We start from the raw sequence: 19,559 nt of genomic DNA on the forward strand, positions 1-19,559 counted from the left end.
ACATTGCATCACTGTACATTTATTAGATAAAAAGCCGAACTGACTTTGTGATAAAATGTTTTCAACGAGAAAGGACATAAGTCAGGCTTTTATAAGTCTCTCAATAATTTTCGATAGGACCGGTAGTAAGGAAATAGGTCTATAGTTGCAGACATTCAATTTTTGACCACTCTTATGAAGAGGAATAATAATGGCTGTCTATAGGCACTCTGGAAGCATACCTTTTTTAAAAAAATCATTAATTAGTGAGACCATTTTTATGGATAGTCCATCAGTCCATTAGCTCCAATTGATTTTTAACTAAAAGTTTTAAGTTTCGATTTCTATTCCGGAAATCGTTTTAAAAAATAGATTTTAAGATTGTGTTAAGAAGGGTATAAATGATAAAACAGTTTACCTTTGATTATATTTACCACTTGCTTCCTGGAGACGAATGACGTCTATGTTAGCATTACACGTCTTGAATTTCCTGTTTTAGGGATATTTCTGTCCCATTTGACAGTCTTAACTAGATTTATGTACTTACTGACTTTTTCAATGGGATGGTTATAGATAAAGATGTGAGTGTCAGTATCTTTACAGCTCAGTATTTTTTTCATATTCATTTGAAGCTCTATATTTTTAGATGTTTCGTTTAATTATTTTATCATTCCAGACACATCTACATTTTTTGCTAACAGAACTCTGTCGTCTGCGTTTGCATCGTGGAGAGCAAGTTTTATGAAATATTATAATTGTTAATACCATATTCCATATTGTCTTTACCATATTCTAATGTTTTTTTTTTAATTTGTCTCAGACTGGTGATTTGGTCTATATTGTGGACTAATCAGGCGCGGATTCCAGTTTAATAGATATCTACTATGAGTTCGACGAAGTAAGATAGTATTTGAGTTTAGTTTTATAATGTACCCAGAGGGATTGCCTACGGACAATATTGCATAAAACTTACTAAAAATTAGATTTGTATATTGATCCTTTTATAGTCCAACAGTCCAAAATATCTGCCTTTTTATAGATTGAGTTTTAAGGTGAGATTTTGAATCCAAATTGTAATGATTTCCTAATCATAAAACAAAGATTCCGTAATGCCATAGTATCGACTAAAGCTTACTCAGGGACAGATATAGCAGGTGTCCATAACCTTGTTTTAGCAGGTATGAAACTCAAACTAAATAAAATAAAACATCCTCCAAATTACGAAGAATTAATCTAAGAATTAATCTAAGAAGACTAAAAAAAGTTGATCTTTGACAACAAATCAAAGAACAAATACACAAGGAAGTTCAGAAAGTAGAAAGACTAGGGCAACTTAACACTACAGAAAAATGGAGAAAATTAAAGAAGATCCTGATTAAAATCATACAACAACAACTGGAGGGCGATACACAATACATCCCCTAAAAGCAAGCAATGGATGACACAAGAAATAAAGTTATTTATGTCTGAAAGGAGGAAATAAAAGAATAAAAACAAACAACAATACAAAAACGTAAATAAAACAACCAAACAAAAAATTAAAAAAAAAAAAAAATTAGAGAAACAACAGGACAACTTTAACATCAATACGAATATTAGACAAATAGATGGCATATACAAAAAAAGAGGGATTGGAAACATAATGGACAAAAACAACAAAATAATAATTAAAAGTTCAATAAATAGATAAAAAATAAATAGATGGTAAGAATATATAAAAGAGTTGTTTGAAGGCGATGAAAGAAAGGAGGCAATAAAACGAAGAGGTAGACCCACAATTACCAAAGAGGAAATTTTAATTTAGAGGAAAACCACTAAAGCGTATAAAAAATGATAAAGCCATGAAACCGGATGAATATTGATATACTAGTAGAATTATTCAATGAAATTTACTATACCGTGGAAATTCCAAAAGAATGGCTAATACCTGAGTATATCCCAATACCTAAAAAACTTAATGCAATGAAATGTAAAGAATATAGAACAATTAGATTGATGAACCATGTTTTAAAAGTCTTCTTGCGAGTGATACATGATCGTCCCTACAAATAACTAGACGATAGAATAACAGGAAACCAACTGGGATTTAGAAAAGGCTTTGGCACTAGAGAGGTATTATTCAGGACACAGAAATAGATGATCAGGATGGGAGAATCATTTCAAATTTATACCCATGTCAAAAAGCCATAATACGAGCAGACCAATAAATATCTAAAGAAATACCTATAAGAAGACGAGTAGGACAAAGATGTGTACTATCCCCACTAATTTTTAATATGTGCACAGAAGAAATCTTTAAAGAAGCACTAGAAGACGTCAATGAAGGCGTATCAATTGACTGATATGCAAATATAATAAATTGTCAATATCTACGTTACAGCTTTCTCCCCTCTCCCTGGTACAATGACTTGCGATGTGAGTTAAATCAACAATAGGACCGCAGCCTTGAAATAAAACGAGCATTGAGATGGGTAGAAGCGCTTTCAATATGAATGCAATAGAAAACTGGGAATATAAATTAAAACTAGAGTATTAAGATGTTACGTAATCTCTACCCTTTTATATGGAGTTAAAGTGTCGACAGTTACGGATGCAACTGAAAAAAGACATACCATGTTTAAGATGTTATGTTATCGAAGAATGTGGTATCATGGACACAACAAGTGACAAACACATTAAGAAATATGAAAAAAAAAATAACACTATAAAGGAAAGAAAAATGAGCTACTTTGGTCACATACTAAGAGAGGAAAAATATGTGTTGATGCGATTGGTTATACAAGGAAAAGTGGAAGGAAAAAGAGGACCGGGGAGACGTTGTCCTGGTTGAACAATTTAAAGCAGTTGAGTGGAAAAAGAACAATAGAACTCTTCAGAACTACTGCAGACAGAGTAAAATGGACCGTGATGAACGCCAATGTCCTTAAACGATGAGGAACACAAAGAAGGAGAAGATTGTAATAATAATTTTAAGCGTATATACCAATACTCCTCTCTACTCTCTACTGTTTTGTATAGTTGTTCTGCTGGTGTATTTTACTTCCGGTTACTTTTTCTTAGAGAACCTATTTATTGCTTGATATATTTTTTCCAAGGATGGTATTAATGTTGACTGAAGATGTGTTCAGTTTTCCCCTTCTTACTAATAGTCGTTATATTCTGCTAATTATTTTGTATCGATTCTGTGGGTTAGGATGTACCGATATATTTTGCCTACCTCGGGGTAAGATTATGGGGATAGAAAATTGGGGACTGAAACTATGGGGGCGAAGATAGGGCAAGCAAAACAATCGTTATATGTGCGAACGGCACTCAGGGGTTAGCTGGAGAGCTGGGGTCGTGGATAAGATGAAATAAATTGCAAGCGGGTTGAGATTGGGGCAGCTACAAAAAAAATGAAATAAAGGGGTACTTACATAAATCTCCTGGACAAAATGAAACAAGATATGGCAGACAAGGTTACCTCTAGCTATTTTAATTCGGACGCCGCTTCGAAGGAAACTTCCTGCTGGAAAAAGAAAGAAAATTTCTTCTTCCCTAAAATAAAGAAACACAAACAGGTTAGGAGATTTTTCTAAAATAAATAAAAAAATGGATCAGAGAAACAAATCAAAACGTTTATTTTTGTCTTATACAAACAGTTATCAAACATACAGATTGCACAAAAATTATTAAAAGTTGCAAAATACAAAATTACAAAAAAACTTGTGTTGCCTGTTTAAAACTCCAGGGGTTGGAGATACTACAAAAACTTACAAATGTTACCGCACAGAGATTAACCTAATTAAACTAATGTGTTAAATGTTACCTTGATTCACTAACTTTGACACTTAACTTTGGAAAACTTGCTATCTCTGGGATTGGAGCTGCAAGGACAAAACTCTCAACTTGAACAAAAGTAAACCATTTCCATACGCAGGGACGAAGATCTGACGCAGATGGGGCTGGATCAAGCAGGCAAACGACAACAAAACTGGTGGGACATCCTATATAATCATTTTCCAAAATTTCTTCAGTTCCGGTGTTCTGCACAAATCTTACGATGATTACTTTGTTCTAAACTGCTATTATGCAAAGAGTATTATCACCTTTCACCGGTCTTAAGACATAACACAAAAAAAATTGAATCGACTCGCGATTCCTAATCACCCAAACATCTTTTCTTTCTCAGATCTCTTGCTTGACTCTTCAATGCCTTACATTTTACAAAATTGAACGCCAAATCATTTTTCTTCACGTCTCCGGAACCAGTTGTGCCTACAAACTTAAAACAAACATAATACCCTCGACAATCGTTTGTAACAACCTTGAAATATTCCCAGTTTTACTACGTCTTAGAAAAACCGTATACCTAACTTGCAATATTATATTAGGGGACTCGAATATAAACAAATCGTTTTCAACGACAAAAAAACCTTGAAATATTATAGTTAGAAATAACATGTACGAAATGGGGAATTTTGAATGTAAATAAAAAAAAACACTCCCAACGCTAATACGTCTTTACTACGAGATAAACAAACGCATTTTATTGATTATTTTAACGTCGTTGCAAACAGACAAACAGGGGCGTCTTTAGAAATTTTTAGCATATAAATATTTCGTTGTTAAAAAAATTTAAAACGCTACAAGGATAGGTTAGTTTAGGTCGCATAAATGCTCTCCCAGTTTCCCAAACTATGATGCGGAACCGTTCCATACTATTTTCTTTCTCTTTTGGCTTACTATACGATGTTTACGATTATAAAATAATGGTCGAAATCTATATTGTATTCTCTATAACACATACTATTTAGCGCATTTAAGCCATGTATCAGTTATGCTAAAATTGAAGAATTTCTCTCTTATTCTAATATAGCAAATTATAATTAATACATCAAAATAATCTGTTAGACAAAAACAAAATGCGAAATTACAGAAGGATTTCAAATAATTTTTTAAAAATATTTTTAATAAAAAGTTATAAACAAGTGTCCCGAATATAAAATAAACATTTTTCTATCAAAAAACAATTATTGTAATAGCTCTTAAGAAAATTAAAAGAGAACTCCATAAGTTAAAGAATGGTAACAAAAAAAAATAAAAAACTAATTTGTTGCCCCTTAACTCCCAAAAAAGTAGTCTTTAGGTAAAGTTAGTATAGTGTATGACCTCCTTGGTTGTTGGTTACTGTCCTGCATCTGTAAGGAAAACTCATGATCATATAATCAATGTCTTGCTGCGGTATTCTATTTAGCTCCATTGAAAGGCCCTTAAACAGTATTTCGTTGTAAAATGAGTCTACCCAATATGTCCTATACATGCTCAATTGGGTTTAAATCTGGCGATTGTGCAGAATATGGCAAAACCTCAATTTTGGAGTTCACAACCTGGCATACTGCCAGGAATGTTCACATCACCCTGGCAGTATGCGAACGCGCATTGTCATGCATTAATTAAAATTGGAAAACAGCTTGTTGTGCAAAGGGTAAAATAATAGGTTTTAGAATAATATCGCGGTAGTCTGGTGTATTTAGAAATAGTTTCAGACAAACGAGATTGGATCTTCCACCATGAGTGATGTCACCCCAATCCATTATCCTGCCACCTTGGTGTCTATGAACCTCCTGCACGATGGCCAATCGTTCAACGTTGCCAGACCGTCTCCAAATTCGTGCCCGTCTTGTATCTGGCGCAAATCCAAATCGGGGCTCATCTGTGAACAAAGTAAAGGCTCACTCATGTCTAACCCAATTTGCGTGTTTTTGTTTGAAGGCGATGAGCGCGACTTACTCTTGATAACACAGGCACTCTCACAGGTTATTGAGCATTTAACCCTACTTGATACAGTATATTTCTAATGATTTGAACACTTACAAACACCTGATGGGTCTCTTGCACCCTCATTTGTAATTGTAATGCAGTTACAGTGCGATCTCGCAAAGCCTGCAACCTAATAAAACGGTCTTCAATCTGGTTGGTTATCATTAGACTTCGGCAAATATGCATATTGCATATTTTGCATATTGTGCATATTTTATGCAAATATTTCATATTTTGGCATATTTGTATAAAAGTTTGCATAAAGTGCATAAAAGTTCAGATTTTTATACTGTATTTGAAAATTTTTAAACATACCAATTTATTTCAATTCTTGTATAAAATTTTGTAGTCATTTTAATCAAGAAATGATCTAAATACGTAATCTCTACAGGTACAAAACATTTACAATTTCAAAGAAGATCAATTTAAGTAGCCCTCAACATTCTTAGAAAGTCTCGGTCACTGGGGCATTCAGTTACTGGATAATCGCTAAAGGTTCGCTCATTTGCATTTTATGATCTAATCCCCAAATCTATCTACAATTTATTGTATCTTAACAGCAGGTAAACGGCTAATAGTTTTGTTCCTAATTTAGGGATTTTCCAAAATCTCCCAGTTTATTGAATTAGGTACCTAAACATTTCTAATTTGATGCTCAGATTTGTAAATCATTTTTGTTTTGATATTCAAAGCGTAAACACTCGTTGTGCGTAACAAAAAGGAAGATTGTGATTTTATAATGCCTAAAACAACCAGTGTTTCAACTTGGATTAAACCTTATAAAGAGCTGTCTATGGATATGGGAAAAATCTACTGTTCAGTCTATGGCAAAATTGTAAGTATCTAATATTTTCTATTAAATATCTAATATTTCATACATACAGGGTGTTTCCAAATGACACTTACAACGTTTGACTGTAGATACTTCTCGAAAAATTGAACAAAACGATATAGTTAATGAGGGGTCAAACTTATTTACCTTTCGAGATACAGGGTGTTAAAATTAAAAAAAATTAATTTCTTTTAGTTAATAACAACAATAACTTTAAAACCAATAAACGTATTTACTTGAAATTTAGTACTCGTAGGTTGTTTTTAAATGAAAAATAGCTTCCTTTAGTGAGAAAAAATTGTCCATGGTACAATACAATGGTGTGTATTTAGAAAAATTTTTCACCTTTACTTTTTTTTATGAAGTCAGCTATTCTAAAACAAAATTATTTTTATTGTAATTGAATTAACAAAAAAAAAAAACTTTTGTTGAATTTTAAAATAAGTTATATGATGTACTAATGGTTAGTAACAAAAACTAATTTGTGGATTAATACTGCATTTAAAACACTTAGCGAGTGTTTTTTTTTTCCAAACCAGTTATTTGATTAACCAAAAACACCTTGTATATTTTTATATTTTAAAGATTGGGTTAAAATAAAGCTTTTTATTTTTATTTATAGATAGCATGTGAGAAGAAATTTCAGATAGACCAACATGTGAGAACTGCTTCACACATTGCAAAAAAAGGAAAAATAGGAGGAAAACATCAAACTTCAATGGCTAAATGTTTCCAATCTACTTCAAAAAAATTAGATGAGCAAGAAACTTTTAATGAAGACTTGTGTCGCGCATTAGTGTCTGCAAACATACCGCTTTCAAAATTAGCAAATGTAAATTTTAGTTCGTTTCTAAAAAAAATATTGCAAACTTAATGTTCCAAGTGATCGGTCTCTAAGAAGAAATAATGTGAACGGGCTATACTCGTCGGTGTTAATTAATATTAAGGAAGAAATTGCAGATAATTATTTTTACATATCTGTAGACGAAACCACTGATTCCTCAGGAAAGTATATTGCTCATTTATTGATTGGTGTTCTTAAAGAAGATACCTTACCAAAATCTCATCTTATTTCATGCCAGCAACTTGAGAAAACAAATGCTTTAACAATTTCGCGTTTTATACAAGAAACATTAGCAACTTTTTTTCTTCCGACAACTATTCCTTCTAATAAATTACTGCTTATTTTATCGGATGCTGCTCCTTATATGGTGAAAGCAGGACAAAATTTAAAAATATTTTTCCCAGATTTAATACATGTTACTTGTGTAGCGCATGTATTAAACAGAGTTGCAGAGGAAATACGAAAAAAGTTTCCTCTTGTAAATACCATGATATCCAGTGCCAAAAAAGTATTTCTTAAATCTCCTATAAGAATTCAACTTTATAAAGAAATGCTTCCTAACATTCCTCTTCCACCACAACCTATTTTAACGCGATGGGAAACATGGTTAGAAGCAGCTAATTTTTATGCAGATCATTTTGTTAAAATAAAGAACATAATTGATACGTTAACAGATGAAAGTTCCCAATCTCTTTTGGATTCTAAACAAACTTTTCAGAGTAACTTGCTTCAACAAGAACTTTCATTTATAAAATCAAATTTTAGTTTTGTTCAAAAACAATTACTCAATTAGAATCACCAAAACTGTCATTGTTCGAAAGTACAGCATTAATAAAAGAATTTGCGTCATGTTGTCGGAACGTTAGAGGTAATATTGGAAAAGATATTTTAAAAAAATTTGAAGCTACTATGGAAAAAAATAAAGGTTACCATATTCTTTCTGAAGTAGTCAGTGTTCTAGCTGGAAATATTTCGGAAACAATTAATTTAGAACCAAATGTTTTGGTTAGTTTGAAAAATGCTCCCGTTACATCAGTTGATGTTGAACGAAGTTTTTCCATATATAAATATATGTACTCAGACAGAAGCCACAAGTTTTTGTTAGAAAATTTTGAACACCACTTGGTCATTTATTGTTAGCATAATTCTAAATAAGTTTATTCATACTTAAAAATGATGTAGTTACTTAAAATAAATGTAAATCTTAATGAATAGTAGGAAATATTTAGTTATGTACACTTTTTTTTTAAATAAAATTGTTACTATTTTACGATTTTTTTATTTATTTGTATGCATGTTTTGTAAAATATTTGCATATTTTCGGGTAAACACGTGCATATTTATGCGCATACTTTCTACATTTTTATTTGTATATTTGCCGAAGTCTAGTTATCATTTTACGGCCTGTATGACGTTCAACAACATCACCAGTTACTTGACACCTTAACCACAAACGATTAATGACACTTCTGTTCGTGTGGAAGACCTCAACAACGTCTCTTTGACTTTGACCAATATTGGGGTTGGCGATTTAAATGATGTCTCTCCACTATTGGCAATTGCAAAACTAATTAAAAATCCACATTAATATCGAAAATCAAGTACCAATAAAGAAATACTACTTTTTATGTGATAAATAAAAAATGAATATTGAAGTTTTGTTAACTTTTGTATAGCCATTCTTATCAGCATTACCATCCAAGTTGGTACAATAATCGACAAAATATCAAAAAAGATTAAAAACATCAATTTATTTTTGTATTTGCAACTAATATTAATGTAGCTGCACTAATGATAGATGTAATGTACTATATGTATCATTTTTTCTATTATCCCAGCGATCGAGTTTCTTGTTAACCCACTATGTCCAGTTTGTGGATTCCATGTACTTAATGGCATGTCTTTAATTCGTAATCCAGATTTTTCCGAAGATACTTCGGCTCTTTTCTTTATAAAACATTTTCTAATAATGGATTGTTAGCACAATGCCAAACTCCAAACCGGTACACATTTTTCGAGGTTATCATGCATAAGTCAAGTTCCAGTTTTATGAGGATGTAAACTCGTAGTTGGCATTATCCAGGAAGCACCAACGAGAACTTCCTATTCTCACAGACTAGTATTCTGCTGCATTAGAGTAAGGTCAGCGTGTACATAAAGATGAGAGGTTCTAAAATTGTGGATTCCATTTCCCCTTCAACAAATTAAGACATCCGTGGAAGACGATATTAACCATTTATCCTCAATTACATCTTAATGATACAGCTATTGTACTAATATTTTATAAACTAATCTTTGTATAATTACATGCATAATCTGCAATCAAATTCTTTTATTTTAGGGCAAACTGGATTTTTCGCGTTAACTGTAATTTTGTTAATGATGAACAGTGGTAAGTAATCTGTAATAAATATTTTTTTAAACGTTATTTTTTTTAAATTTATTTTTAAAAATATAATACAATTTTTAAGTACTATAAATTTTATAAATTTGTATTTTCACTTATATTCGGTAAACTACATACTTTGCTATTAAGAAGGTTCTGATCTGAAACTGCTTTGTTGTGGGGTGTCTAAGTGCAAAGTCTCTCAGGCTGGGTTAAACTTTTGCTTGGCGTTATCTAACTGCCCCACGAACTACCTATTACTACTACCCACGAACTACTATTAATCCCAAGTACCTGCTGTCTCATCGCCGAGAAAGTTGCGGATGAAGCCTTAATGACCAGAAATTCCAAATTTGATTATAGTTGAAAGTCAGAATATAAATATTTTCAGTTATTCACTATAAGATGTTAGATGTTATGTGTGTTGTGTGTTCTCTACTCTTTTGTATGGTGTCGAAGGTTGGACTTTGACGGATACACTTCTCAAGAAACTGGAAGCCTTTGATATCTGGGTGTATCGGAGAATCCTACGAATAAGTTGGGTGGATAGAGTTCGTAACGAAGCTGTTTTGCATCGGATGGGAAAAGTTACGGAAGTCGTCAAAACAGTTAAAAATCGCAAACTTGAATATTTTGGCCATGTTATGCGCCACCCAGAGAGATATAATATACTCCATTTAATAATACAAGGCAAGCTCGACGGAAGAAGAGGGACAGGTCAAAGAAGAACGTCATGGCTTACAAACCTGAGAGATTAGTTTAACAGATCCTCTGCATCTCTTTTCCGAGCTGCCGTCAACAAAATTACTATAGCCAATTTGATAGCCAACGCTCGATAATCGAGCTCGGCACATGAAGAAGAATTCACTTCAGTTGCAAGTATTACGGTATAGTGTTTTCCGTTAGTGTTTAACTTTTAAATGGCGAATCCAACGACTATATTTACTCAAAGGGGAGAACTTTTATTAATAATTAATGAACATAAAGATTCAAAGGCCCATGTCTCCAAAGATGGAAAAGTTAGATGGCGATGCATCAAAAAAGGGTGTAAACAAAAAGTGTACACAAAGGAAGGTGATGAAAAGTACGTTATTCTTGAAAAAGCATCGGTGGAGCATAACCGTGCTCCAGATATCCACGTTGACCGGCAAATTTTTAGTTATTCTACAAAGAGGAAAGCTGTAGAAGATATATGTGAAAGACCTTTAAAGATTGTCCACAAGGAATTGAGGAAGAAAAATTTCAGCAATTTACCGCTGACGACGAAAGACATTTCTTGCGTTCGAAGAAATATCTATGCTGCAAGACGAAAATCCACACCATCATTGCCCAAGTCACAGGAAGAAGTTCTATAAGTGTTAGTGAACTTAAATTTAAAAACAAATACAGGTGAAAACTTTTTATTATCTATGTTGTATGTAGATGGAACTTTTCACTACTGTTCTAAATATTTTTGCCAGATGTTTACTATACATGGCTACAAAAATGATTTGTATGTTCCTCTAGTATTTTGTTTGTTAACAAATAAATCACAGCAATCGTACAAAAGTACTTTTGATACATTAATAACAATATGTACAGATTTGAAATTAAATTTCAAACCGAAGCGAATAATTTCTAATTTTGAAATAGCAATTCAAAGTGCAGCCAAGTTAGTGTGGTCCGACATTATTATTTTTTGTGCAAATTTCATTTAACACAAAATTGTTACCGAACAATTCAAAATTTAGGTTTGTCCTCGGAATATAAAAATCAAACTGTTATTGAAAAATATTTAAAATTGTTTTTCGGTGATGTTGGTGACTTTTTTCTGATTAACTTTATAATATTATGCCAGAAGATGACAGAATTTTGCAATTTTGTGATTACCTAGTTGATAATTATTTAACGCAAAATTCAACATTTCCACCTTATATGTGGGCTTCAAATCCATCATCTCTTATATTTACTACAAACGCATGTGAATCATTTCACTCGAAATTTAACGAATGTTTTTATAAATCACATTCTGACTTCATTAAGTCAGTTTGTTATTATGCAGCTAACTTTTAAAATCTAAAATATAGTGTTCACTCTTACTTATTTTAATCACTAATCAGACATTAGAATTAAGCATTGTTATTGTACTATAGTTTTTGTTATTTTATATAAGTTAATGTAGATTCATAAATAAACATTCATTATTATTATTTATTATTTAATATTTAATTCATTATTCATTATTTAATCATTTAAAATTTTCGCTCGTGCTTTGGGAATTGGGTTCCCTTTTGAATACAATAAAGTAAAATAAAAACTATGTATGTTCACAAAAATATTTTCTAAGTACCTAGGTAGCGTGGGGTAGTTCGTAGTCGCTTTTAATCCTACTATAAAACTGAACCCATTAAAATCTAGGTAGCGTGGTGAAGTTCGTAGTCGTCCCTTTTGCTTGCTTGTTTTTAATAATATGTTTATATGAGATCAAGCCATAATTGATCGTAATAAAAATTTATTTATTTTTTTAAAAAGGGTACTATAAGAATTCTGGGAAAATTTATCCAACAAGTTGTTGTTGTTAGTAGGTTATGTTTTTCAAAATGATGATAACTGACTTGGCCTCGATCTTGTAATAAACATACCTATGATTAAATAAATCTTAGGCTTGTGTTTTTACCCTCTGAATATCAAATTCTAACTGTTTTGTGTGTTTTTTGTATTATAGTTTTGTGTACTGTGTATCATAGTTGTGGTTGTGTAACGTAGGTTGTCTAACGTAGTTTATATTCTGTGTATTGTGTGTTGCATATGTACTGTGTACAATTATAGGTGATATATCTCCGACTTCCTATTAATGCATATATTCTTGTTGGTGACTTCTTTTTGGCAACCAGATCCTGCTACATATATATATATATATATATATATATATATATATATATATATATATATATATATATATATATATATATATATACATATATATATATATATATATATATATATATATATATATATATATATATATATATATATTGTGACGATTGGGGTTTATAGAAAATAATTTATAAGTTATATACTACATAATATTAGATATAAAAAAGTATTTGATTATTTTAAGAAGTTATATACTAGAGAATTTAATAAAAATATATTTATGTGAGGGCATTTTTAATAAATTAGCATATAATAATTGTAAGAAGTTGTATTTTAGTAATTGTAATGTGGTAGATATGTTTGAGTGAGCCATGTGACTAGGCAACCAACTATACAAACTCTGTCTCCCAGTGACATTTTAGGAAATTTTTAGGAATATAAAGTGGGGTTATAATAATATATTGTTTGAAATGTGTATTTTATTAAATTAGAATGTTAAGTTACTAATTTAATTATATATTCTGATCTGAAAAGCCTAAATGTAAACAAAATTATTAATAGAAAAGAATGGAATTCTCTGGATCTCCGGAGATGGCCATGTTTGCGAAATGGTTTGTTCCAGAAAATTCAGACAAGTATTTAATAGAACTAAATAGAACATGATTTCTTACCAGATGGTTCTGGAATATCCAAAAAAGATATAAATACCCGTGATTTGGATTCAAGATGGAAGTTTTTAGTCAGAAGTCAAGCAGTTTATTATAAAAGTTAGTAGAAGATAGACACAATTAATTAGTGAAGTCAATTGTTCACAGTTTTAGTAAGTCAGTCAAGCAGTTTAATAAGAAATATGAAAGTTAGTTGGAGATAGTCCAATTGTTTAATATAGTGAGTTAAAAGAAGATTAAAAATTATGCATATATTTAATGCACATTTATAATTATACACAAATAATTATTGAAGATTATAAAAGTATATTAGAAGAATATTGGATGGACATTGGAAGGAATTAAAATTATATTATGATTGGAGATTAGTATAAATCAACTTATAATAATTGGATATTGGTATATTGAAAAGAAGAATAAAAATAAATGGTGTTTGCTGGTGGTGTATAAATGCTGGTGAAGAAAACTATATCTTAAATTGGTAGAAGCTGATAATTGGAAAAAGTAATTTCACAAAAACAAGGATAACCGAAGTACGAAGACATTCAGTGGTGATTAGAATATATATAGTGGAAAACAGTTCATTTAGGCATTCAGTGAAAGAAAGGTACAAAATTTTGTTAATATAATTTAGTTAGTGTCATAACAATTTCAATTTTGAAGATAGTTTGTTTAAATTTAACATTGTCTATAGAATTTAATTAGTTTTATAAGAATATCAATTTAAAGATAGTTTATTTTAAATTTACATTGGCTAAGTTAGATATATATGTGTGTTTCATAATAGTTATAATAAAGATAATTTAAAAAAGTACTTACAAGCTAATTCTTTGAGAACCGCGATAAAAACCCTATATTATTAAAAATACTCATTGCTCATCATTCAAACAAAAAACACATCATAACAATATATATATATATATATATATATATATATATATATATATATATATATATATACAGCTGGTTTTGAAGATTTGATGATTTTGAGCAGTATATTTGATTATTTCTGACAGATAAATAATAAAATAAACAAACAAACAACAAACAATTGATTACATATGATATTTCATAAATTGTAGTAATGATTAAGGTCTAAATTGTGATATTATAATGAATTCCTGCATTTTATAAAGAGTATATAAATGACAGTTTTTATATAAAATAAGACTTAACTCAACAATATATTAAAGCAAGAATTATAACCAAATTAAAAGATAACTCGGCACTATCAGAGGCAGCAAAACATTTTGACATAAGCAGAACCACAGTTTTTCTATTAATAAAAAATGGAGGGACCAAGAAACTCTTAAAAGAAAGTGAGGGCCTGGAAGGTTGTTATTTTGGAGCCCCTTGTTTTATTATATTTGCAGTCTGAACAGGATAATTATCTTGTTCCCCATCCCCATTCATTGGCGCTAAAGACCAGCTGCTTGATATCTATCAACATATATAGAAGATTAAATCTATTATTATCTGGTCTATATATCCCAATTTTGTTCTTTTTAGAAGATCGAAAAATTTTCTCATCTTTAAATATTACCCTGTCCCAAAAATCTTGCTTCTGTTGTTGTGTAAGATCTTGTTTTTTGCTGCAGTTCGGTACCTAAGTCGCGATGCTTTAATTCTGCGCTAAGTTGTTGCCTTTCTTCCCGGAAACTGTGACATAATTCTTGCAGTTTTCGCATCTTTAAAAGGATTTTCTTCTAATCTCTCCAAAAGCATACGATCTTCATGAGCAGGAGATATTTTTGGTCTTCCAGAACCTTGCTTTTTTCCTAGAGTTGCTTGGTCTCTCCATCTTTTAATAATATAATAAAAAACTGTTGCACTGATTTTGTTAAAATGGTTCGCTACGGCAAATAGTGACCAACCATGTTCTAAATAATAAGTATTTATCCTTCAAAATATACTGCTCAATTTTCTACAAAATTCGATTTAAGAGTCGTATATATATATATATATATATATATATATATATATATATATATATATATATATTATGAAATTGGTGAGTTTTCGTTCTTAAAATAAATGAAAGGCACGTGACTAAAATATGATAATAAAACGAACTTTTGAAATTGACATTGGTAATTTTTTTATAGTTATAAAAATATATTGTCGCTTATATGTACTTGTTAGTTCTAAATTCATTAGGGGCCCATTATTAAGTAACGATCTGACATATAATATACAGTGTGACCCATTTAGATTGGAAACACCTCTATAAAATTTGTTAACCGATTTTAACCATTTTTTTTAATGTCATGTAATAAAAGGTCTATGGCGGGACAAAATATGAAATATTTAGTTAAATTTTCAGGGCAGTCTACGATACTTTTTCTTCGTCGAAAATGGAGAATTTGTATTAGCGATTTTTTTATTAAAAAAATTTCTACGCCACTGGATTTAGAGTGGCTTTAAATAGCTATGACAAAAATTTCATTAAAATATATTTATTAATAACGAAGTTATGACAACTTAAAATTATTTTAAAACTCACTAAGCTACGAGTCAAAAAGAACACCCTGTATCAACAGATAACCATAAAACTAATTATTTTTCAAATAATTTTAATTATAAACCACTACTAGACAAAAAAATGTTTAAAATAGCATAAAAATTTAATGCAAGTAACGCACTTACATTATTATTAACTTTACATGCTACAACTTAAACCTCAGTTGCCATGACAACGATATTACTGTTTGACATTATTTGTGCATACAAATTTTAGTGCTATCATAAATTTATGCATAATATATGCAACAATATTTACTTCAAATTCTTTTAATAATATTTTGTGTCATGGTTGCAAGATTAAGTTTGAGAGAAAAAATTGAAATTATACGTCTTTTGGGAGATAACGATAGAAGTGCCAGGGAAGTTTGTACAATATTTAATGACAGACATGTGGATCGTCCTAATATTAGCTGCGGTACGGTAAACAAAATTAATAGAATATTTAATGAATATGGTGCAGTATCAAAACTAATTTTAAAAAATAACCCGTTACAAAGAAGAAGAGGAAATGATCAAATCATTTTAGATCATTTCAGAAATATTCCTAATGCCAGTTTGAGGAACGCCAGTTTATATTTAAATGTGCCTCGAGAGAGTATTCGGCGATGTCTTAAAAACGTGTTGTTTACCGACGAAGCCACTTTCACTACAAATGGAGTAGTATCATCACAGAATTGTCGCTATTGGACAGCAGATAATCCCCATTGGGTAATAAACTGTAAAAGCCAGTATTCTCAAAAAATCAATGTCTGGTGTGGTATACTGATTTTAGATGGGTGTTAAGTTCATTACGCCAGAACCGTGAAGCAATGGCTAAATGCAAATTATCCGAACCGTTGGATAGGCTGGGGTAGTCCGTTGATAGATTGGCCACCCAGATCTCCAGATCTCACAATTTTAGACTTCTTTCTCTGGGAAGTTATCAAACAAAAAGTTTACTAAACCCGTGCAAGAGACTTAAACGAACTTCGTGCAAGAATTCGACAGGCATGTGCAGTAATTACTCCCCAACAACTAAGAAATGTAATTAGGAATATTGGAATATTCATAAACGCTACGACAAATGTATCCAATTAGATGGTGGATTGGTAGAGGCAACTAGGATTTAAACTAAAATTATATTTCCATGTTTCTGTTAATACAGAGTGTTTTTTAACGTTAATACAGAGTGTTTTTTTTTTCCTTAGTGAGTTTTTAAATTTTAAGTTGTCATAAGTTTGTTATTAATAAATATATCTTAATGAAATTTTTGTCATAGCTATTTGAAGCCACTCTAAATCAAGTGGCGTAGAAATTTTTTTAATAAAATAATCGCTAATACAAATTCTCCATTTTCGACGAAGAAAAGTATGGTAGAATGCTCTGAAAATTTAACTAAATATTTCATATTTTGTCCCGCAATAGACATTTTATTACATGACATTAAAAAAAAGTTTGGTTAAAATCGGTTAACAACTTCAAATTTTATGCAGGTGTTTCCAATCTAAATGGGTCACACTGTATATCATCATAATCATCATCATTCTCAGCTTATTCTACCGATTATCGTGGTGCCTCCATTACATAGTCATTCTTCAGTTCTGTCCACGATTGTCTAATATTTGCTTCTCTGTGCCATGTTGTACCTGCCTGTTTTTTTATCATAGTCCCATCTTAAGTTTAGACGTCGTCTTAGTCTCTTTATGCCTCTTGGATACCGCAGTGTAATTCTAGTGGACCATCGCTAAATATTCCCTCCACTGCTATTTTGTCCAAGATTTACTTCTGTGAATTACATCAGTGACCTCGGTTTACTCTGTGATCCATTCTATTCTTCTGCAATTTTTCTTTGTTATGCCTAGCATATATCCCTTCATTGACCTTTGTGTAATTTTGAGTTTCGCTATAATTTTTTTCTTTAATGTCCGCAGTTTCGCAGCCGTATGTAATGACTGGCAGTATACTCGTATCGAATGCTTTTTTCTTTAGGTGGAGTGGCATCGTGTTCAGTTCAGTTCAGTTCAGTTCATTTTGAATTTCTGAAGATTTCTTGAGAAATTCGGAAATCTTTTCATATATTTTCACCTTAGCTTTTGCTTGTCTGCATTTGCTAAAGTTTCTATGTACGGTTAATCAATGCCATGGTTGGTCAAAGCTTCTATTACTGCCTTGTGATATATAGATTCGAAAGCCTTCTCGATAATGTATAATATAATTGAAAAGAGAGTTATCTAGACATGTATACCTTTTAACTTAGTACTCACGTGTATGTATCTCTTTTTATACTAAATATAGTGATTATTTGTTACAGCTGGTGTAGCAACATTTCAAATGTCATCAGTTATACTAATTGCTAAATTACCTCCTAGCTATATGTTCTGGTACCTTCTTGGTCAAAATGGAACTCTTCTGACTACCAGCTTACAAGTCATTTCGGTGGCTGTCACCGACAGTAGCATCACATCCGGATTAATTTATTTTACTGCAGGAACCACGCTTATAACAATCGCGCTGACTTTTGTTATGATCGCTAGAAAATCACAAATTTTTAAATATTACGAGGTTGAAAATATAAAAGACCAACATGCTGAACACATCAATTTTGGCGAAATGAAAAAGCTGCTAATACAAATTTGGCCTACTCTAGTAGTTGTGGGAGTCCTTTTCTTCACGTTTAGTTTCATCCATCCGTCGGTCACAACGTTGGTGGAATCTGAATATGCTGACGAAAAGACTGCATGGACACGTAAGTTTTTATTTCTTAACTGGTAATAGTATGCTTATATAAATAAAATAGAATTACAGAATTTATTAAGTCAATATATAAAAATAGCTTTGTTTTTGACAAGTCAAAAGAATAGTGACAATTTTTACATACATCATATAAAATTTTTGCGAATACATTACAAAGAGATATTTAATATTAACAATTTAATAAACGTCAAAAACACTACATAAAAATATAAAAACATGAAATATCGTCATAATAGGCAAATACCCTGACCAATCTAGTACTATTGTGTAAAAGCTGTACTTAGGTACTCCGCTTTTGAATAGAAACAATATTTCAAAAAGGGTGATTTAATTTTAAACCTAAACGATAATAAGTGAAGACTTTTTACTTCATCTGGCAAAAAGTTATACAAACCAACATCAGTCGAATTTTTTATACTGTTTGTTAATCTAAAACGTTGTCCTCTAATAGCATCTCTAGATCTTGTATCGTGATCATGAAAGTTGGAGTTTATGTTAAACTTAGATTTGTTGACATGAATTTCAATCAGCGTCTCATATATATATATATATATATATATATATATATATATATATATATATATATATATATATATATATATATATAATATATATATATATATATATATATATATATATATATATATATATATTATTATATATTATAGTTTTGAGTTTCTTGAATCGTATTATACTTAATACAAAATTAGTTTTTCATGGGTTTAGGTTTAATAAATTATATTACATGTGGAACTAGATTTTATTTTCCATTGAAATCAACGTGTCGGCAGGAAACCCTTGCCTTTGTCAAGATTCTAAAATGTACAAGATTAAGAACAAACAGTTATTGTAAAATATGTATATGTATAACTTACCAAAACGTAAAACAGGACACTGGCAATAATAAAGTGACAAATAAAAGTTGATATCTGGTAT

At 30.8% G+C, this 19,559-nt stretch overlaps 1 protein-coding gene across 2 annotated transcripts in view; it reads left to right on the forward strand.

Annotated features, from left to right (window-relative positions):
- Positions 1 to 19,559, forward strand: part of LOC140446914 (equilibrative nucleoside transporter 3-like) — a 67,926-nt gene that overhangs the window by 35,007 nt on the left and 13,360 nt on the right. Inside the window, exons 4-5 of one of the 2 annotated variants that reach the window (XM_072539501.1) lie at positions 9,799 to 9,849; positions 18,181 to 18,615. In XM_072539501.1, the coding sequence (XP_072395602.1) occupies positions 9,799 to 9,849; positions 18,181 to 18,615 (486 nt within the window). The remainder of the gene's footprint in view (positions 1 to 9,798; positions 9,850 to 18,180; positions 18,616 to 19,559) is intronic. The other variant, XM_072539503.1, reaches the window with a different exon arrangement.

Source organism: Diabrotica undecimpunctata, chromosome 7 (genome assembly GCF_040954645.1).
Source record: "Diabrotica undecimpunctata isolate CICGRU chromosome 7, icDiaUnde3, whole genome shotgun sequence".
NCBI lineage: Eukaryota > Metazoa > Arthropoda > Insecta > Coleoptera > Chrysomelidae > Diabrotica > Diabrotica undecimpunctata.